Consider the following 16,475-nt stretch of genomic DNA (forward strand, 5'->3'; position numbering starts at 1 on the left):
ACGAAAACACGGGCTACTTATCTACCATATTTAGTTATCTACCATTATTTTCTTTTCGTTTTTCTTTTTTGAAGAAAAAGGATATAAAATAAATAAACAAATCAATTGCTCTCCATCCCCCTAACCCCTTCTTCTTTATTCTCTCTCACACCATGAATTTGTAGCTAGCATTAAAACGGAATAAAAAAAAGGGATCTTGAAATTAGAATTGAAACCAGATTTCATAAAGCAGCATTTGCAACCTTGAAGAATTCCGAATTTCCCCTAACAGATATTGACAAGTGTCGAAATCGTTTCTACACTCCACAAGAAAATTGGAAGCATTTCGTCGAACAGATTGCCTACACTTTTTTCACACACCACCATCACAGCTGCATTTTACCGAACAGATTAGTTGCATTCTCGAGCTGTGGTTTTGGGAGTCGGCTGAGCATGGGAGTGACTAAGGCATCAGTCAGCGCAGTTTTTGATACCAGAGAAGCTCGCAGAATCTCCAATGCCTGCACCAATAAAATTCATCACTATCGCAAGTTCGCAACGGCAAGATTCCCTCGTCATAAAAAAAAAATCGAAAACTCGCTCCAATTTGTATCTCCGATTCTTTCACATCGGACAAGGAGATTCCGAGGCAGTTGAGTTTCGAAACCATCGCTGCTATACTAAAAGGCTCTGCTGTTAAATTATCATATATTATCAACACTGTTAGAAAGTGTATAATAACCCTTTTTATTGGCTTCCAACTTTTAATTTTTCCCTTTTGAAAGTTCTTGGATTCCAAGGATAAAAACAAAATGAAAAAATTGAAAGTTGAACGCCGAAAATACCAGAGGATTTCAAGTGTCCTTTAATTTTCTGGTTCCAAGACATTCTCGAGTGGTTCTTGGAAATCGGTGGGGCAATCAATTCAAAGTTAATTAAAAATTTAAAACGACTCTTGGTTTAACTTCATCTTCCACTATTAAAACGGGAGTGGTTGCAGAAGAATCTTAATCTCTCATTAGTCTTTGTTTTGCACCACTAAATACTAACAGAATGTCTGATGCTAAAGAGGGTATGAAGCTCTCGTTGAAAGTGATAACAAATTAAGAGAGAAATAAGGTTCTCTTTGCAGAGGCCGACAACCATTTTGTCGATATTTTGTTGAGCTTCTTGACTTTGCCGTTGGGAAGAATCTTCAAAGTCCTCGACAACCACCGTGGAGATAATGAGGCAGTTACCATTGGAAGCTTAAGCAGTTTGTACCATAGCGTAGCAAATCTCGATAGCTCCCTTTTCGTGACGGAGGGTGCTAAGGAGGCTCTGCTCAATCCAAAAAGTTCATTTGAAGATGTACACGAAAGGCTGAAACTGGACATCGCTGAATTCCACCCTGCTGAATTCTTCTATTGTCCTAGGGGCTGTAGTATATTTCTTAATGAAAGCATGTACTACGATAATGCCGGTCAATGCCTAAGATGCAAATATGGTTTCTCTTCCATGAAAAAAGAAGTAGTTAAAAAAGGTGCCTCAAGCTGCTTTTGAAGACGGAGTTTTCACCATGTATAGATCGTCTTTCGTAATCTCTGATGATCTTCAGATATTCCCCCAACTTGACAGGACTCTGTCAAATTTTCAGCATTCTTGGCATTGCAGACACGGATGAGGGTGAGGCGATTGAAGTGACGATTGGGTTGAATGAGGTGAATCTTGATTCTTCTATCTGCAGTTTCATTCCTTTATCTTTGTTTTTGCTTACAAACTGTACCTGCCTATTGTGATTAGATGTTGCGTTTGCTGAAGGCTTCCCTCATTTCCCCAACTCCATTGTCAAACCTCATACTAAATAAAGCAAGTCTAGTTCTTGATTCCGAGCCGAAGGCTTCAGTTAATCAGATTGAAATCCAAGAAAATCCCAAATCGAAGAATATGGTCTTGAAAGTCGTGGTACGAAAGTCTAGCGGGAAGTTTCTGTATGCTCAAGCTGAGAAAGATTTTGTTGAGTTTCTATTTGGTCTCCTCTTTATCCCAGTTGGAGGCGTTCATCATCTTCTTTCCGGTGAGACTTGTATCAAGGCTATAGACAACTTGTACCGGAGCACAGCTGATCTCATCCACGACAAGTATTTCCGGAGCCCGGGTACTAAAAACAGGCTAATGAAGCCTAATGTGGTTCATGGTTGCATTTCTGAAAACTACATTCTTCCCCTCGATCAAGAATGCTTGCCTGATGAGTATACTAAATTCTGCGGGTTTTCTTCCAGTACGTTTCCCAAAGGGCAGGGGAGATATCTTTACGAAGCAACAACTTATATGGTGATGGATGATTTAACTGTGACACCTTTTTGTGTTTATTCAGTCTTTTCCAGTCTCAATGAGCAGAAAATCCCTAGGTCTGATCTCAAAGAAATGGAGGTGCAAGTCGGATTAAAAGAGGTAAATATTATTTGAAATCATTGTTACCTTTGTGTATGTTTAGATGTTGAGTGAGGAAGTTTGGTGGTGCAGGCTTTGAGCATATTGAAAGCGTCTCTTACATCAACTTCTGCTCTAACTGATGCTCTGCTGAAGAAACAACCAGAGAGAGAGCTATGATTTCTGCTCATCTATGTAATAGTTTGAACTTGTTATTGATAGCTATGCTGCTTTATTTGATTTTGCTGACAAACTATAGTCCTTCATTTTCTAGTCATTTCCATGTTTTTGCTCAAGTTTATGGATTAATGAATATTCACCTCTAAAATTGATCGATGTTCTTGTGTTATATGTGATTGTACCTTAGTTTTCTCTTTATTGATCATCACTTTCAGTGAGAACTCTTGCAATGAAGAAAATGAAGATTGAGTAGAAAGAAATTTATCAAGCTAATAAATAATTTCTGGCATTTTACCACCTAATGGGCATCACACATTCATTTAATTCAATTTGCACAAATTTTTCATTTACGAAAAACGTTTAATCTTTAAAAAGGATATGCTTTGCAATTTTATGAGTTTTATAATAAAGTGCAATTAAATATAGGGCAAATAGTGCCAAAATTCACGAACTTTTACCTGATTTTCGTTTTTTCCCATGACTTTTAAAAATTAGACAAAAATATATAACCTTTTGATTGTTTTTGATTTTTCCCAAGATGAATTTTTCCAGCAAAAATTAAAGTTGACGTGGCTTGATAATGCTAATGAGGATACCTTTTACTGTTTCATGTTATCAGATTGTGGATTTGCTCAAGCGATCTTTACTCTCCAAGACTCCGCTAACGGATGTTATTGTTTGTGTTATCAACAAAAACACGGGTTATGTGCTAGAGGACATTTTACTAGACAAGATAGAGCTAGAATCAACCAGCTCTAAGAGAATGACTGTGAGTCTGTGACAGCTCTAATGCAAAAATCTACCAACAAATTGTTTGTGAAGGGAAGGGAAGATTTTGTGGATTTCATTCTCAGTTTTCTGACTATCCCATTGGGAGGAGTGGTGTCCCTTTTTGAGGGGCAAGACTTGTTTCAAGAGCATTGACAATTTGTACAACAGCACAACAAATCTCATCAAAGACAAACATTTTGTTACTAAAGATGGGAAGAGAAGGCTGCAAGAACCAGAGCTTCCTCCCTACTATGTTTCCAAGAACCAGATTTTCTCTCTCTGAACAAATTGTTCCTTCTATATATTATTATGAGAGCATTACAGATTCCTCCGATCAAACAATTGGAAAAGGTTCTTGGATGCGTTACAAAGACCCAAAGGGAGATCAAGGATGCTATGTCAAACCTGGGATGTTTAAGATATCCGATGATTTAACTTTTTTAAAATGTTTTTTCTCAAATTCTGCCATTCTCTCCAAGTTGAAGATCCCTCCATCTGATGTCAAAGAAATGGAGGTGCAGATTGGGTTGAAAGAGGTAAAAACGGTTGCTTTTTGGAATGTGTGTTGGTTATACTACATGTATGATTTGTTTCTTGTGCTGAAGTATCCATTTGTTTCATTTGCTCAGGGTTTAAGCATACTGAAAGCAGCTCTTAGATCGACGACTGCTTTGACAGATGGGCTCGTCAAACATATCACAAAGGCGTCTGTGGCTTCAAATTCTGCTCAAAGCGATGGCCTTCATAATAAGACATCAAACAAAAGGCCAAAGACAAAGGTGTCACCATGAGCTTCACTAATCATGCTGTGCATTGTAGTAATAGAACTTGTTTCCTGCTTATTATGGATAGATGTTTTGGTGCAATGTGCTCTGCTTGTTATGTATAAATCTAGCTGGAAACTTATGATTTTGCTGTAATCTGCTCTACTTGTTTATGTATAAATCTCTCTAGCAGAAAACAGATAATTTTGATGAGAATATTTTGATGAATCTTATCACAGATAAATCTAGCTGTAAATATGGCTAGTTATCTACCATTATTTTCTTTTCGTTTTTCTTTTTTGAAGAAAAAAGATACTCTCTCCGTCCCGCTATTCATGGCACGTATTCCATTTTGGGTTGTCCCAACATTCATGGCACGTTTCCATTTTGGGAAATAATAAGGGGTCACTTAACTTAATTAATCCCTCTCTAACTATGCTAATTACGGATTTGAAGGGACCCTAAAACCATTCCCTTTTTTTTCATCATTTTCAATTCAGCTCATCATTTTTTTTTCTCTCTCTCTCTCTTCGCCGGCTCATCGTCTCCACCACTCTCCCACTCTTCACAACCCCCTTAACACAGTGCCATCGGAGTGCACGACGGCGGAGTGCGCCGCCCACACCGACTCCACCGCCTCCTAGGGCTCGTAGCAGCAGCGACGGCGGAGTGCGCCGTCCACGCCGACTTCACTGCCTCCTAGGGATCGTAGCAGCAGCGACGGCGGAGTGCGCCGGCCACGCTGACTTCATCGCCTCCTAGGGATCGTAGCAGTGGCGACGGCGCGACTCCACAGACTCCAGCGACTTCACACGCCTCTCTGTACGAATCGAGACCTAGATCCCCAATTTTTCTCGCTCAAATCCCGACGACGATAGCCACGCCCCTGCCTCTCTCTCTCTCTCTCTCTCTCTCTCTCTCTCTCTCATCCTGTCGGATGGATAACAGCGACTTCACGTTATCGCCGATGCCACCGGCGCTTACGGCCAAACACCTTCCCCTCATTTTTATTGGGTGTTTGCGAATAATTTTGAGTTTTGTTGATTTTATTCAAGAATCTCGTTTATTCTAAAATATGGAATTTCAATCGTACTTGGAAATTGGTTCTGAAATCTTATTTAGTGAATATGGTTCTTGAATTTCGATTTTTGGTTCTGGAATTTGTTGATTTTCATCGATTTTTGGTTCTGGAAATTGTTGGAATTGTTGGTTCTTAAATTTATTGATTTTCGATTCTGAATTTTGTTGATTCTGGAATTTCGATATTGCTTGAAAATAGGAAAAATAAACAATCCCTAAACACAAACTTAAACATATGAATAACACATCTTTTTCACCTAATTTGCTAATTCTTAATCTCCGTGCCGAAAAGCAACGTGCCATGAATAGTGGGACGGAGGGAGTATAAAATAAATAAACAAATCAATTGCTCTCCATCCCCCTAACCCCTTCTTCTTTATTCTCTCTCACATCATGAATTTGTAGCTAGCATTAAAACGGAATAAAAAAAAGGGATCTTGAAATTAGAATTGAAATCAGATTTCATAAAGCAACATTTGCAACCTTGAAGAATTCCGAATTTCCCCCAACAGACATTGACAAGTTTCGAAATCGTTTCTACTCTCCACAAGAAAATTAAAAGCATTTCATCGAACAGATTGCCTACACTTTTTTCACACACCACCATCACAGACCGAACAGATTAGTTGCATTCTCGAGCTGTGGTTTTGGGAGTCGGCTGAGCATGGGAGTGATTAAGGCATCAGTCAGAGCCGTTTTTGATACCAGAGAAGCTCGCAGAATCTCCAAAGCCTGCACCAATAAAATTAATCACTATCATTCCTCGCAGAATCATAATAATATAAAAAAAATATGAAAAATAAATAATTACCTCTCTCGCTCCAATTTGTATCTCCGTTTCTTTCACATCCGACAAGGAAATTCCGTAGTCGTTGAGTTTCGAAACCATCGTTGCTATACTAAAAGGCTCCACTGTTAAATTATCACTTACAATAAACACTTTTGATTCGTCATTGCCATCAATTTGAACAATCTGTTTCAATGAAAAATAACCGTGATCTATTTTGGGATTGGTTAGACTTGTTTTTGTGTCGTAATCCCTAAAATATTCTTCGTCGATGAAATCTGCTACACTCGTGTATAAATTATCAATATTCTTGAAAGGAATATTTCCATCCAAGCGGCGCACAACTTCTGCTAGAGGAAGAGCAAACATACTAAAAAGAAACTCTACGAAATCCTCCTTAGCTTCAGCAAACAAAAAATTATTCGTCGATTTAAGCAAAGAGACTTTCAAAATTATCTTGGCTGCATGGTTAATAATTCCTCGCCCCATGTGAATAGGTTCAATCTTTGGGGAGATGGGCTTTATCTCAGAGTTTTTGAATACTAGATCCGTCAATGGAGTCGAGGAAGTTAAAGACAGCTTCAGCAGATTCACAACCTAATGCAAAAACCAGTGGAATTAATAGATAAAACTATCCACATTTATGTAAAAAAAACCTACTTCCATATAAATATGAAAAAAAGGGGAAAATAATGCGAGGCCATACACTTTTTTAAGGTTCATTTTTGTTATTTATGAAAACACACCAGACAATTCAAAATGAAATACAATCCAATTTTAGTTGAACACAAGAAAAAAAATTATATATATATAAAAAAAAACATTTCAAACAATCAATGTCAAAGCATCACTAATTTTCACGATAATGTTACTATTCAATTCAAGAGCTTCAAATTATACATAAATAATGTGGGTATTTTTAATTTTCACCAAATTAATATTGTTGTCAAATAAATTAGGAAAAATGATGAAAAAGAACGAATTCTAAAAACTCACATCATGAAACTCAAGATTCAAGCTCTTCGGCTCCGCGCCATGGATGTCTGAAATGCCGAGATTATTGAGCGTCTGCAAGAAACCAGAGTGCATAGGAACGACACGTAGATCATCGGAGATTACAAATGTCGCCGGCTTTGTGAGAGCACGACCACATTTAGGTTCTCCACAGACGCAAATACCTATTTCAGAAACCTCTTTTACCTTTGCGTATCCATAATGAGGGCAGTTGGAATCTGAACAAATATAATCTTTTGGAAAAATATCGCCTAATAATTTCCTGTATTCAACTTCCAACGACATGCTTCCCATAAACAACAATTTATTATCATCGTTTTTACTGGAATTATCACTACAAAATAGATTTATGTACAAGCGGCTTAAAGATCCAATGACTGGTGCCTTGTAGCCGTAGTACATCTCATGATATCTCAGAATTCTCAAGATCTTTGCTAAGGGCAAGGTTAGGAAGCCTAACAAAGCGTCGGCGACGAAGTTGTTGGCTTCTGCAAATAGTACCTTGGATTTCTGTTTGTTGATCATCACTTTGAGAGTAAACTTTGTACCATCAACGCTAGACATTGTGTATATATATATATATCTTGTAAGGGAAGAGAGAAATCAATGGTGATTGATGTTTTGATGCAGCGTAGCGTCACGCAGAGAATAGGGAAAACCCTAGATTTTCATTCATAAACTTTTCTGTCTTGCATCATACGTAAAACTCATACTTATAGTAAAAAATAAAAGGCCAAGCCCACAAGTCTTGAACTATAAACTAAATACTTAAAGAAAAAAGCCCATAAGAATTATTGAAAATAAATAATGAAATCACTTCTTTGCTTCCAACTTCAATAAACGACCATGTTTTTCCATGAATGCACAAACAGCTTCATCTCCATCATGTTTAGAATTGGTAGAGAGACGGCCTTCTGGTTTTATATATAAGTGCAAGAGAATTAATCAAGAGTCTCTTCTCTTGTCTCACCAAATTCTACTACATCTTTTCAACTGCTTTCATCATAACTAATTACATTTAATTAGTGCAACATGGTATTTAATTACGGAATTATGAGCCTTAATTTGTAATTTCAATTTTTACTTTTTTTAGAAACACTTCTGATCCAAAAAAAAAAATCGGATGGGATCATTCGTCCAACAATTCATTGTGTATCATCGTGTCTCATTCTTTTTTTTTTTGGAAGGACACTGTGTCTCATTCTTAATTTCTCTATTTTTAAGTATTAATTTTACATAAAAAAATATTATTATATGATGAACTCTAATTAATATTTATCATTAAAAACTAAAATTTCAAAAAATATATATATCCTAATTATTTGAATTAATTAGTTCAAATAATCTATTATTAATTCAAATAAATATAAACATTAATTATAAACACTAATGAATGGACCCTAGCTAATTATACTAAAATATAATGAATTAAAATTTTAAAAATAATTATAAATATAAGAAATTAAGAGTGAGATATGGTAGTACACATTAAATTGTGAGAGGATCCCATTCAAAAATGGATAAATAAAAATAACAAAAGGGAAAAATTAAAAGTTGGACGCCTAAAGTTCTAGAGGATTCCAAGTGTTCTTTAATTTATTTTTGGCTTTCTCAACAAAAAATTGGAACTACAAAGGCTCATCCCGTAATTAAATCCCATGTTGCATTAATTAAGTCTAATTAACTGATTCAGATGAAAGCAGTTGAAAAGTGTAGTAGAATTTTGATGGACAAGAGAAGAGACTCTTGGTTAATTAATTCTCTTGCACTTATAAAACCAAACGGCCATCTCTACCAATTCTAAACATTAATCACCATTGTTTTCTCTCTTCCCTTACAAGACATATACACACACAATGTCTAGCGTTGATGGTAACAAGTTGTCTCTGAAAGTGATGATCAACAAACAGAAATCCAAGGTACTATTTGCAGAAGCCAACAGCTTCGTCGCACGCTCTGTTAGGCTTCCTCACCTTGTCATTAGGAAAAATCTTGAGAATTCTGGCAGATTTCATCGACGACGAACCGATTATTGGATGCTTAGAGTACTCTGCGTACTTCAATATGATTATTGATTATACTCCCTCCGTCCACCAATTCAAGGCCTACTTGCCTTTTTGGGACGTCCACAAGGCCTACCTATTTTTGGTAAGTTTTTATTCATTATTCACTACAAAAAAACGCGAAAATAGCGGCCAAAATTACCGACGGCGGCGCCGCCGCCGGCAATTACCGACGGCACGGCGGCGGCAAAAAAGGCGACCCGCCTTTTGACTATTACCGGCGCATTACCGACGGCAAACGGGCCGCCGCTAATTAGCGGCGGTTACGCCGCCGCTAATTTAAATATATATTAATATAAATATATATTATTTATTACCGACGGCAATTGCCGTCGGTATTTACCGGCGGCAACCGGCCGCCGCTAATCACCACCGCCGGTTACATCCGGCGATAGCACCACCACCGTCCGGCCAAAATTACCGACGACATTTTTCCGCCGCTAATTACCGACGGCAAATGTTAATTACCGAGGGCAAATGCCGTCGGTAATTTATTATTTTTTTTTTATTATTTTTTTTCATTTTTTTATTTTTTTTTATTTTTTTTCATTTTTTTTTTCATTTATCATCTAATAAATTGATCAAAGATAAAAATACAAAAACATTAAAATCAAATATATATTGAAATACAAGTGAATTTAAACATTGATTATTACTAATCTAAGATTATTACTAAGAATTCAAGATTCTTGGTAAGAAACTTATAATTATAACTTAAGAATGTTAATTTGATTAGTGATTCACTCATCAATCATCACTAATCCAAGATTATTACTAAGAATTCAAGATTCTTAGTAATAATCTTATAATTATAACTTAAGAATGTTAATTTGATTAGTGATTCACTCATCAATCATCACTAATCCAAGATTATTACTAAGAATTCAAGATTCTTAGTAAGAATCTTATAATTATAACTTAAGAATGTTAATTTGATTAGTGATGCACTCATCAATCATCACTAATCCAAGATTATTACTAAGAATTCAAGATTCTTAGTAATAATCTTATAATTATAACTTAAGAATGTTAATTTGATTAGTGATGCACTCATCAATCATCACTAATCCAAGATTATTACTAAGAATTCAAGATTCTTAGTAAGAATCTTATAATTATAACTTAAGAATGCTAATTTGATTTGTGATTCACTCATCAATCATCACTAATCCAAGATTATTACTAAGAATTCAAGATTCTTAGTAATAATCTTATAATTATAACTTAAGAATGTTAATTTGATTAGTGATTCACTCATCAATCATCACTAATCCAAGATTATTACTAAGAATTCAAGATTCTTAGTAAGAATCTTATAATTATAACTTAAGAATGTTAATTTGATTAGTGATGCACTCATCAATCATCACTAATCCAAGATTATTACTAAGAATTCAAGATTCTTAGTAAGAATCTTATAATTATAACTTAAGAATGCTAATTTGATTTGTGATTCACTCATCAATCATCACTAATGTTATGAATGGTGTATAAACTAGATTGATAAAAAAAAAAAAAAAAATCGAAAATTATTAATAAATTAATTAATAAATATTTTTCCGACATAAAAATAAGAACGGAAACGAGCCCAATCCGTAATTAACAACATTTTTTGTATATCATCTCGACATATATCTAAGGTTATGAATATATATGATATTGTATATTGAAGTAGACTTTAAATGAATTAATAGATACTATATATATCAATAATACGAGTGTTCTGTACTGGTGACCATTCGAAAAGAACTTCAAGGTTAAGCGTGCTTGACTTAGAGCACAACTAAGATGGGTGACCGACTGGGAAGTTCGTCTAAATTATGCAATACTGTATAAATACCGAAATAAATTGTGGATATACAATAAAATAAATAAATAAATAAAATAAATAAAATAAATAAAATAAAAAAATAAATTAAAAAATATTACCGAGGGCAAATGCCGTCGGTAATGCCGTCGGTAATTACCGACGGCATTTTGCCCTCGGTAATACCGCGAACAACTCCGGCGTGTGCGCCACCGCCGTCCGGTGGGACTTACCGGCGGCGGTCGCGCCGCCGCTAATTAGCGACGGCAAACGCCGTCGGTAATTTTCCGGCAACTCTCCGCCGTTCAACGGCGGTATTTAACGGCAGAAATGCCGGCGGCTTCGCCGCCGTTAATTGCCGGCGGCGGCCGATCGCCGTCGGTAATGGCATTGCCGACGAACCGTTTAGCGACGGCGAGTTGCCGCCGGTAACACTATTTACCGGCGGCCGTCTTTTGTTACCGACGGCATTTTGCCGTCGGTAATTCACGATTTTTTTGTAGTGATTTAATCAAAAAAGTCAAAGATTCTTTACAAAAAAGTGGGACCTTTTCTCCACTCAACTAATAAAAATACACTTTTTCTTAAAAAAGTGAGACTCTTTCTCCACTCAACTAATAAAAATACATTTTTTCTTAAAACTCGTGTTTTTTCCCTTAGGCCTTTAATTGGTGGACGGAGGGAGTAATAAATATTTCAATGTGATCGATGATAAGCCGCCTGTGTATATTGGAAGCAAGTCGTTGGCAGCTGAATTGCATGAGCATTTATACGATATTCTTCGAACAGCAGATCCTATTTGCTCAGACTCCGACTGCCCGCATTCTGGAAACACAGATGAAAACTATGTTTCAGATATAGGTGTTTGTGTCTGTGGAAAACCTCAACTTGGTCGAGCTTTTACAATCAAGACGGCGACTTTCGTCATCTCCGATGATCTGCGTGTCGTTCCTATGCACTCTGGTCTCTTGCAAACGCTCAACAATCTCGGCATTTCAGACATCGATGGCGCGGTGCCGAAGAGCTTGACTCTTGGGATTCATGATGTGAGTACTCTTTAGAATACATTTTTCAACATTGATTGTTTCAAATGTTTCATTTTTGATAAAAGTGGCTTGTATTTTCATTTTGAATTGTCTGGTGACTCTGGTCTGTTTTCATAAATGACAAAAATTAACCCTTAAAAAAACGTATCTCTCGGAATAGAAGTAGGTTTTCTTACATAAATGTGGGTATTTTTATCTATCAATTTCTCTGTTTTTGCATTAGGTTGTGAATCTGCTGAAGCAGTCTTTAACTTCCTCGACTCCGTTGACGGATCTAGTATTCAAAAATGAGCCTATTGGAGGGGGCTGAGGGAGTTATAAACATTTATTCTACTCCTCTTGTCCACAAAAATAGTCTCAATAAGAGGTACTGCGGATTTTAATAAAAATGATTATTGTATTGTGAGTGGAAAAATGATTATACTTCAAAAATTATATTTATAATGATAATTAATTGTATTGTGAGTGAGAAATAAGGCCCATTATTACATGGTAGATAGTTTCTGAAACTGAAAATTGATTAATTTTTGTGGATATTTAAAATAATAAAAATAGATTATTTTTTGTGGGAAGAGGGAGTATTTTTTTTTTTTGTATTAACATTATTTGTGTTCAACTTAAAAAGAAAATATACAATAGTACTTTTTGTGAAACCTGGGTTCGATCCCTCTTGGGAGCGAATTGAAGATTGGAGATATAAGGTGAATTTTGGTGAATAGAGAGATAAGGTGGTTCTTGGAGTGGATGGGGAACTAATTACTAACATCTAACATGACTTTGCCCGATAAAAAAAAAAAAAAAAAAAGTACTTTTTGTGAAACCGACAAACCAAAAACAAGAAAGAAAAAGTTGAAAAACCGAAAAAGAAGTTCAAAAAAAAGGGGAAAAGCAAAGATTCGCCAATGGTGACTGTAGCTCGCAGCATGAAGGAAACACTAAACTTAACTTCAAAGCATTAACAATTGGCATAGTGGCAAATATTTTACTCTTTTCTATTGGCAAAACTATACTGTTTGCTCCATTTTGCTTTAGTAATGCGAGTGCTTCTCTCTCTCTCCTCTCTTCACTTTTAGCAGCTCAGAACCACCGCCGCAGCCACCCTTCCTCCGCCGCGCTCTCAGCCACCCCCATCCAACAACACTTTTTCTTCTGGGTTAGACTTGAAGATCAGTATATTTCTCTGAAAAAGTGAAAATCCCCAATTTTTATAAATTGGAAGTCAGGTAATTCTTGACTTATTCATCTCTTGTTCACTGTGTCTATTTTTTTTTTAGAATTTCACTGTGTCTATTTTTAATTGTTCATTAATTAGTTAATTAATTAGTCGCTGAAAATCCCCAATTGATTGTGATTAGGTAAGTCGTGGTTCTATATTAATCGATTAAAAACCTCTTAAAATTGATGTTTTTAGTAGAGCTAACACACAATCACCGCAGCTAATTGCTCTCCAGCTCCTCCTCAGGGAAAATCTCATAGTTCTAGGTTAGATAAAAGAACTGTTTGTTCTAGAAATTTCAGTAAATACCTTATTGCATTCATCCTCATTTGATAAATGTCTACCTTTTACTTTGCATTTTACTCTGCTTTGCTAACAGATTCGTGCATTTGTAGAATCACCAAAAATGTCTGATGCATTTGTAGAATCACCAAAAATGTCTGATGCTGAAGAAGTAGAGTCTTTTTTGAAAGTGAACGAGAAAACTAAGGTGCTATTAGCAGAAACCTCCATTTTGTAGATGTTTTGTTAAGCTTATTTTGTAGATGTTTTGTTAAGCTTAATCAATCCAACGAGTTCACTTCACTCAGCTTGTGCACACAAAAATTTGCCTTTAGATTTTTGTATCACTTTCAAACTTAAATTCCTAGACCTGGGATTATCTTCACTTGTAAATTGTAATATGTGGTTGAGATTCCACAATTGCAGTGTTCATCTATGTTGTTTTATTTAGGATGACGTGTGACAATGGAGTTGGAATGTGAGAGTGGGACTTGTGAATAAGGAGTGAAAGCAGAAGGTTGGTTTTGAAGTCTTCATCTGTAATTTCATCCCTTGCACCACGGTTACTTTCAGGATGTCTGATTCCAAGAAGGATGCTACGTTCTCGTTGAAAGCTATGGTGAATGAAGAGAAAAGGAAGGTTCTATTCGCAGATGTCGACAGCACCTTTGCAGATGTGTTGTTGAGCTTCCTCACATTGCCATTGGGAACGATCGTGAGAATCTTGAAGAAGCACTATGAAGATGAACAGCCTGTGTTTGGAAGCTTAACCACTTTGTACAATGGTTTAGAAAATCTTGATAGTGTCCATTTTTGGACAAAAGGTGCTAAATCGATTCTGCTCCATCCACAAAGTTCATCCGATGCTCCACGTAAAATGCTAAAGCTTGATGTTAGTGATTCCCCGCCAGCTGAGTACTTCGTTTGTGAAAAGGACTGCGATAAAAGTACTAGGTTTTACAGCAAAAGCATGTACTATGATAATGTCATAGCATGCAAATACAGCAAATCTCATTCAATGAAAAGAAAAGTAGCTGGTACTCCAACTGCTCCTTGTGATGATGGAGTTTTTACCATTAATACAGCGTCTTTCGTTGTCACTGATGATCTACGTATAGTTCCTACTTCTTCGGGGCTGTTGCAGATTGTCAGCTTTCTTGGCATTACAGACATGGACAAGGCCAAGCAAGTAAATGTGACTTTTGGGTATGCTGAGGTTAGTCTTGATTCCTATATCAAACAATTTTCTTTAACTTTTTGTTGGTTATTTGTTGTAGTAATTTTACTATGATATATATTAGGTTATGGCTTTGCTCAAGGCTTCCTTGATGTCCCCGACCCCATTGTCGGATGTCATATTCAATAAAACAGGACAGATGAAGTCTACAACATTGAAACTTCAACATATGACTTTATCGGATCAAATTGGAAATGCACCAACATCCAACTCCAAGAAGATGACTTTGAAATTGGTTGTACAAGAATCTACTAATAAGGTCTTGTATGCTCAAGCCGAGGAAGATTTCGTAGAGCTTTTGTTCAGCTTCCTCATAATCCCACTAGGAGGCGTGCAGCGCCTTCTAGCGAGTAACTCTCTTAATAAGTGTATGGACTTATTATACATGAGTGTGGCTGATCATATACACAGAAAATACTTGAAGACTGGTGCAAGAAACTTGCTAATCAAGCCCAAGATACCTCACGGCTATGTTTCCGAAAACCACATTCTTCCTCTCCCTGAAGAAGGCTTGCCTGGTTTCTACCAAGATATGTTGAATCTTTTTTCCTCTGTGAAGTTTCCAAATGGCCGGGGGAAATACCTCAAGGCACCGAGAACTTTCATGGTGACCGATGATTTAACTGTTACACCTCTTTGCATTACTTCGGCGCTTTCCTTTCTCAACGAGATGAAAATCCCTATGTCTGATGTCAAAGAAGTTGAACTGCAAATTGGATTGAAAGAGGTAATATAATTTGAAATCTTTGAATTTCTTGGTCATGTCATATTTTCTGGTCATATTATATACTACTCCATTTGTTATTTTTTTGGTGGTGCAGGCTTTAGGCATATTGAGAACATCCCTTACATCTGATTCTGTTTTATCCAATGGTTTGAGGTGAAAAGAAGAAATAAGAAAGATATGATTTTGTAGAAAATGAAGGAAAAAACGAAGAATTTAAAGGGAGAAAATTTGTTTATCCCTCATTTTCGCATCATAAATTTACAACACCCTTATTGATTGTCTATCTTTATTAGATTACGAAGCTTTTAAAGGCATCATTGACGTCTCCAACTCCATTATCGGACCTCATCATGAATAAAACGCAAGAGATGAACATAAACTCTAGAATGATGGAATCGGGTCAATCAAATATCTCCTCACCTGAGATTGCAAGGGAAGAAAATCCCAAGTCTAGGAAATTGAGTTTGAAAGTGATGATACAAAAGTCTTCGGGTAAGTTTTTGTATGCTCAAGCTAATCAAGAGTTTGTGGAGTTCCTATTTAGTTGCCTCAATATTCCTCTAGGAGGAGTTGAGCATCTTCTTTCCGGTAAGGCTTGCGTTACGGCTATAGACAACTTGTACCGGAGCACACTCGATGTTATAGATGACAAGTATTTCAACAGAGACATGAAAAAGAGACTAACGAAACCTAATGTGGTTCATGGTTGTATTTCCAAACACCACATTCTTCCCCTCGTTGAAGAGCCGTTGCCTTTTGCTTACTATGATGGTTGTTACTTTTCTACTTCTAAGTTTTACAAAGGCCCTGGGCGTTATCTTGAAGGACCGCGAACTTATCAGGTGAAGGATGATTTAACCGTGGTGCCCTTTTGTACTGTCTCGATTCTTTCCGGTCTCAGGGCCAAGAGAATCTCCATATCTGACGTCGACGAAGTGGAGATGCAAATCGGACTCAAAGAGGTAATACAATTTGAAATCTGTGTCATTTGATTCATTTTGTATATGTTTATGTGTTGTGACAGTTTGTTGGTGAGATCATTTGATTGATTTTGTATATATATATGTTTAGATGTTGAGTGAATTGTGTTGGTGCAGGCTTGTAGCATAC

General features: G+C 36.4%; 2 protein-coding genes across 2 annotated transcripts; one reads left to right on the forward strand and one right to left on the reverse strand.

Annotated features, from left to right (window-relative positions):
• Window positions 1-5,792: 5,792 nt before the first annotated feature.
• Window positions 5,793-7,640, reverse strand: LOC130998428 (uncharacterized). The gene is made up of 3 exons (XM_057923843.1): window positions 6,970-7,640; window positions 5,998-6,570; window positions 5,793-5,918 (listed from the first exon to the last, which is right to left on the reverse strand). The coding sequence occupies exons 1-3, from the start codon at window positions 7,549-7,551 to the stop codon at window positions 5,793-5,795; spliced, it is 1,281 nt and encodes a 426-aa protein (XP_057779826.1). The 5' UTR covers window positions 7,552-7,640.
• A 5,148-nt stretch (window positions 7,641-12,788) lies between these two features.
• Window positions 12,789-16,410, forward strand: LOC130998429 (uncharacterized). The gene is made up of 6 exons (XM_057923844.1): window positions 12,789-13,126; window positions 13,975-14,617; window positions 14,703-15,365; window positions 15,460-15,498; window positions 15,659-16,327; window positions 16,390-16,410. The coding sequence occupies exons 2-6, from the start codon at window positions 13,976-13,978 to the stop codon at window positions 16,408-16,410; spliced, it is 2,034 nt and encodes a 677-aa protein (XP_057779827.1). The 5' UTR covers window positions 12,789-13,126; window position 13,975.
• Window positions 16,411-16,475: the final 65 nt, after the last annotated feature.

Source organism: Salvia miltiorrhiza, chromosome 8 (genome assembly GCF_028751815.1).
Source record: "Salvia miltiorrhiza cultivar Shanhuang (shh) chromosome 8, IMPLAD_Smil_shh, whole genome shotgun sequence".
Lineage (NCBI taxonomy): Eukaryota > Viridiplantae > Streptophyta > Magnoliopsida > Lamiales > Lamiaceae > Salvia > Salvia miltiorrhiza.

Bases quoted from the DNA above. Each gene is read 5' to 3' on its own strand.
- LOC130998428 (XM_057923843.1), bottom strand. From the start codon at position 7,551: ATGTCTAGCGTTGATGGTACAAAGTTTACTCTCAAAGTGATGATCAAC. The intron at 6,571-6,969 runs GTGAGTTTTTAG...TTTTTGCATTAG, and splicing joins TGAATCTTGAGTTTCATGAT to GTTGTGAATCTGCTGAAGCT. The intron at 5,919-5,997 runs GTAATTATTTAT...TTATTGGTGCAG, and splicing joins TACAAATTGGAGCGAGAGAG to GCTTTGGAGATTCTGCGAGC.
- LOC130998429 (XM_057923844.1), top strand. From the start codon at position 13,976: ATGTCTGATTCCAAGAAGGATGCTACGTTCTCGTTGAAAGCTATGGTG. The intron at 15,499-15,658 runs GTTTTATCCAAT...TATCTTTATTAG, and splicing joins CATCCCTTACATCTGATTCT to ATTACGAAGCTTTTAAAGGC. The intron at 16,328-16,389 runs GTAATACAATTT...GTGTTGTGACAG, and splicing joins TGCAAATCGGACTCAAAGAG to TTTGTTGGTGAGATCATTTG.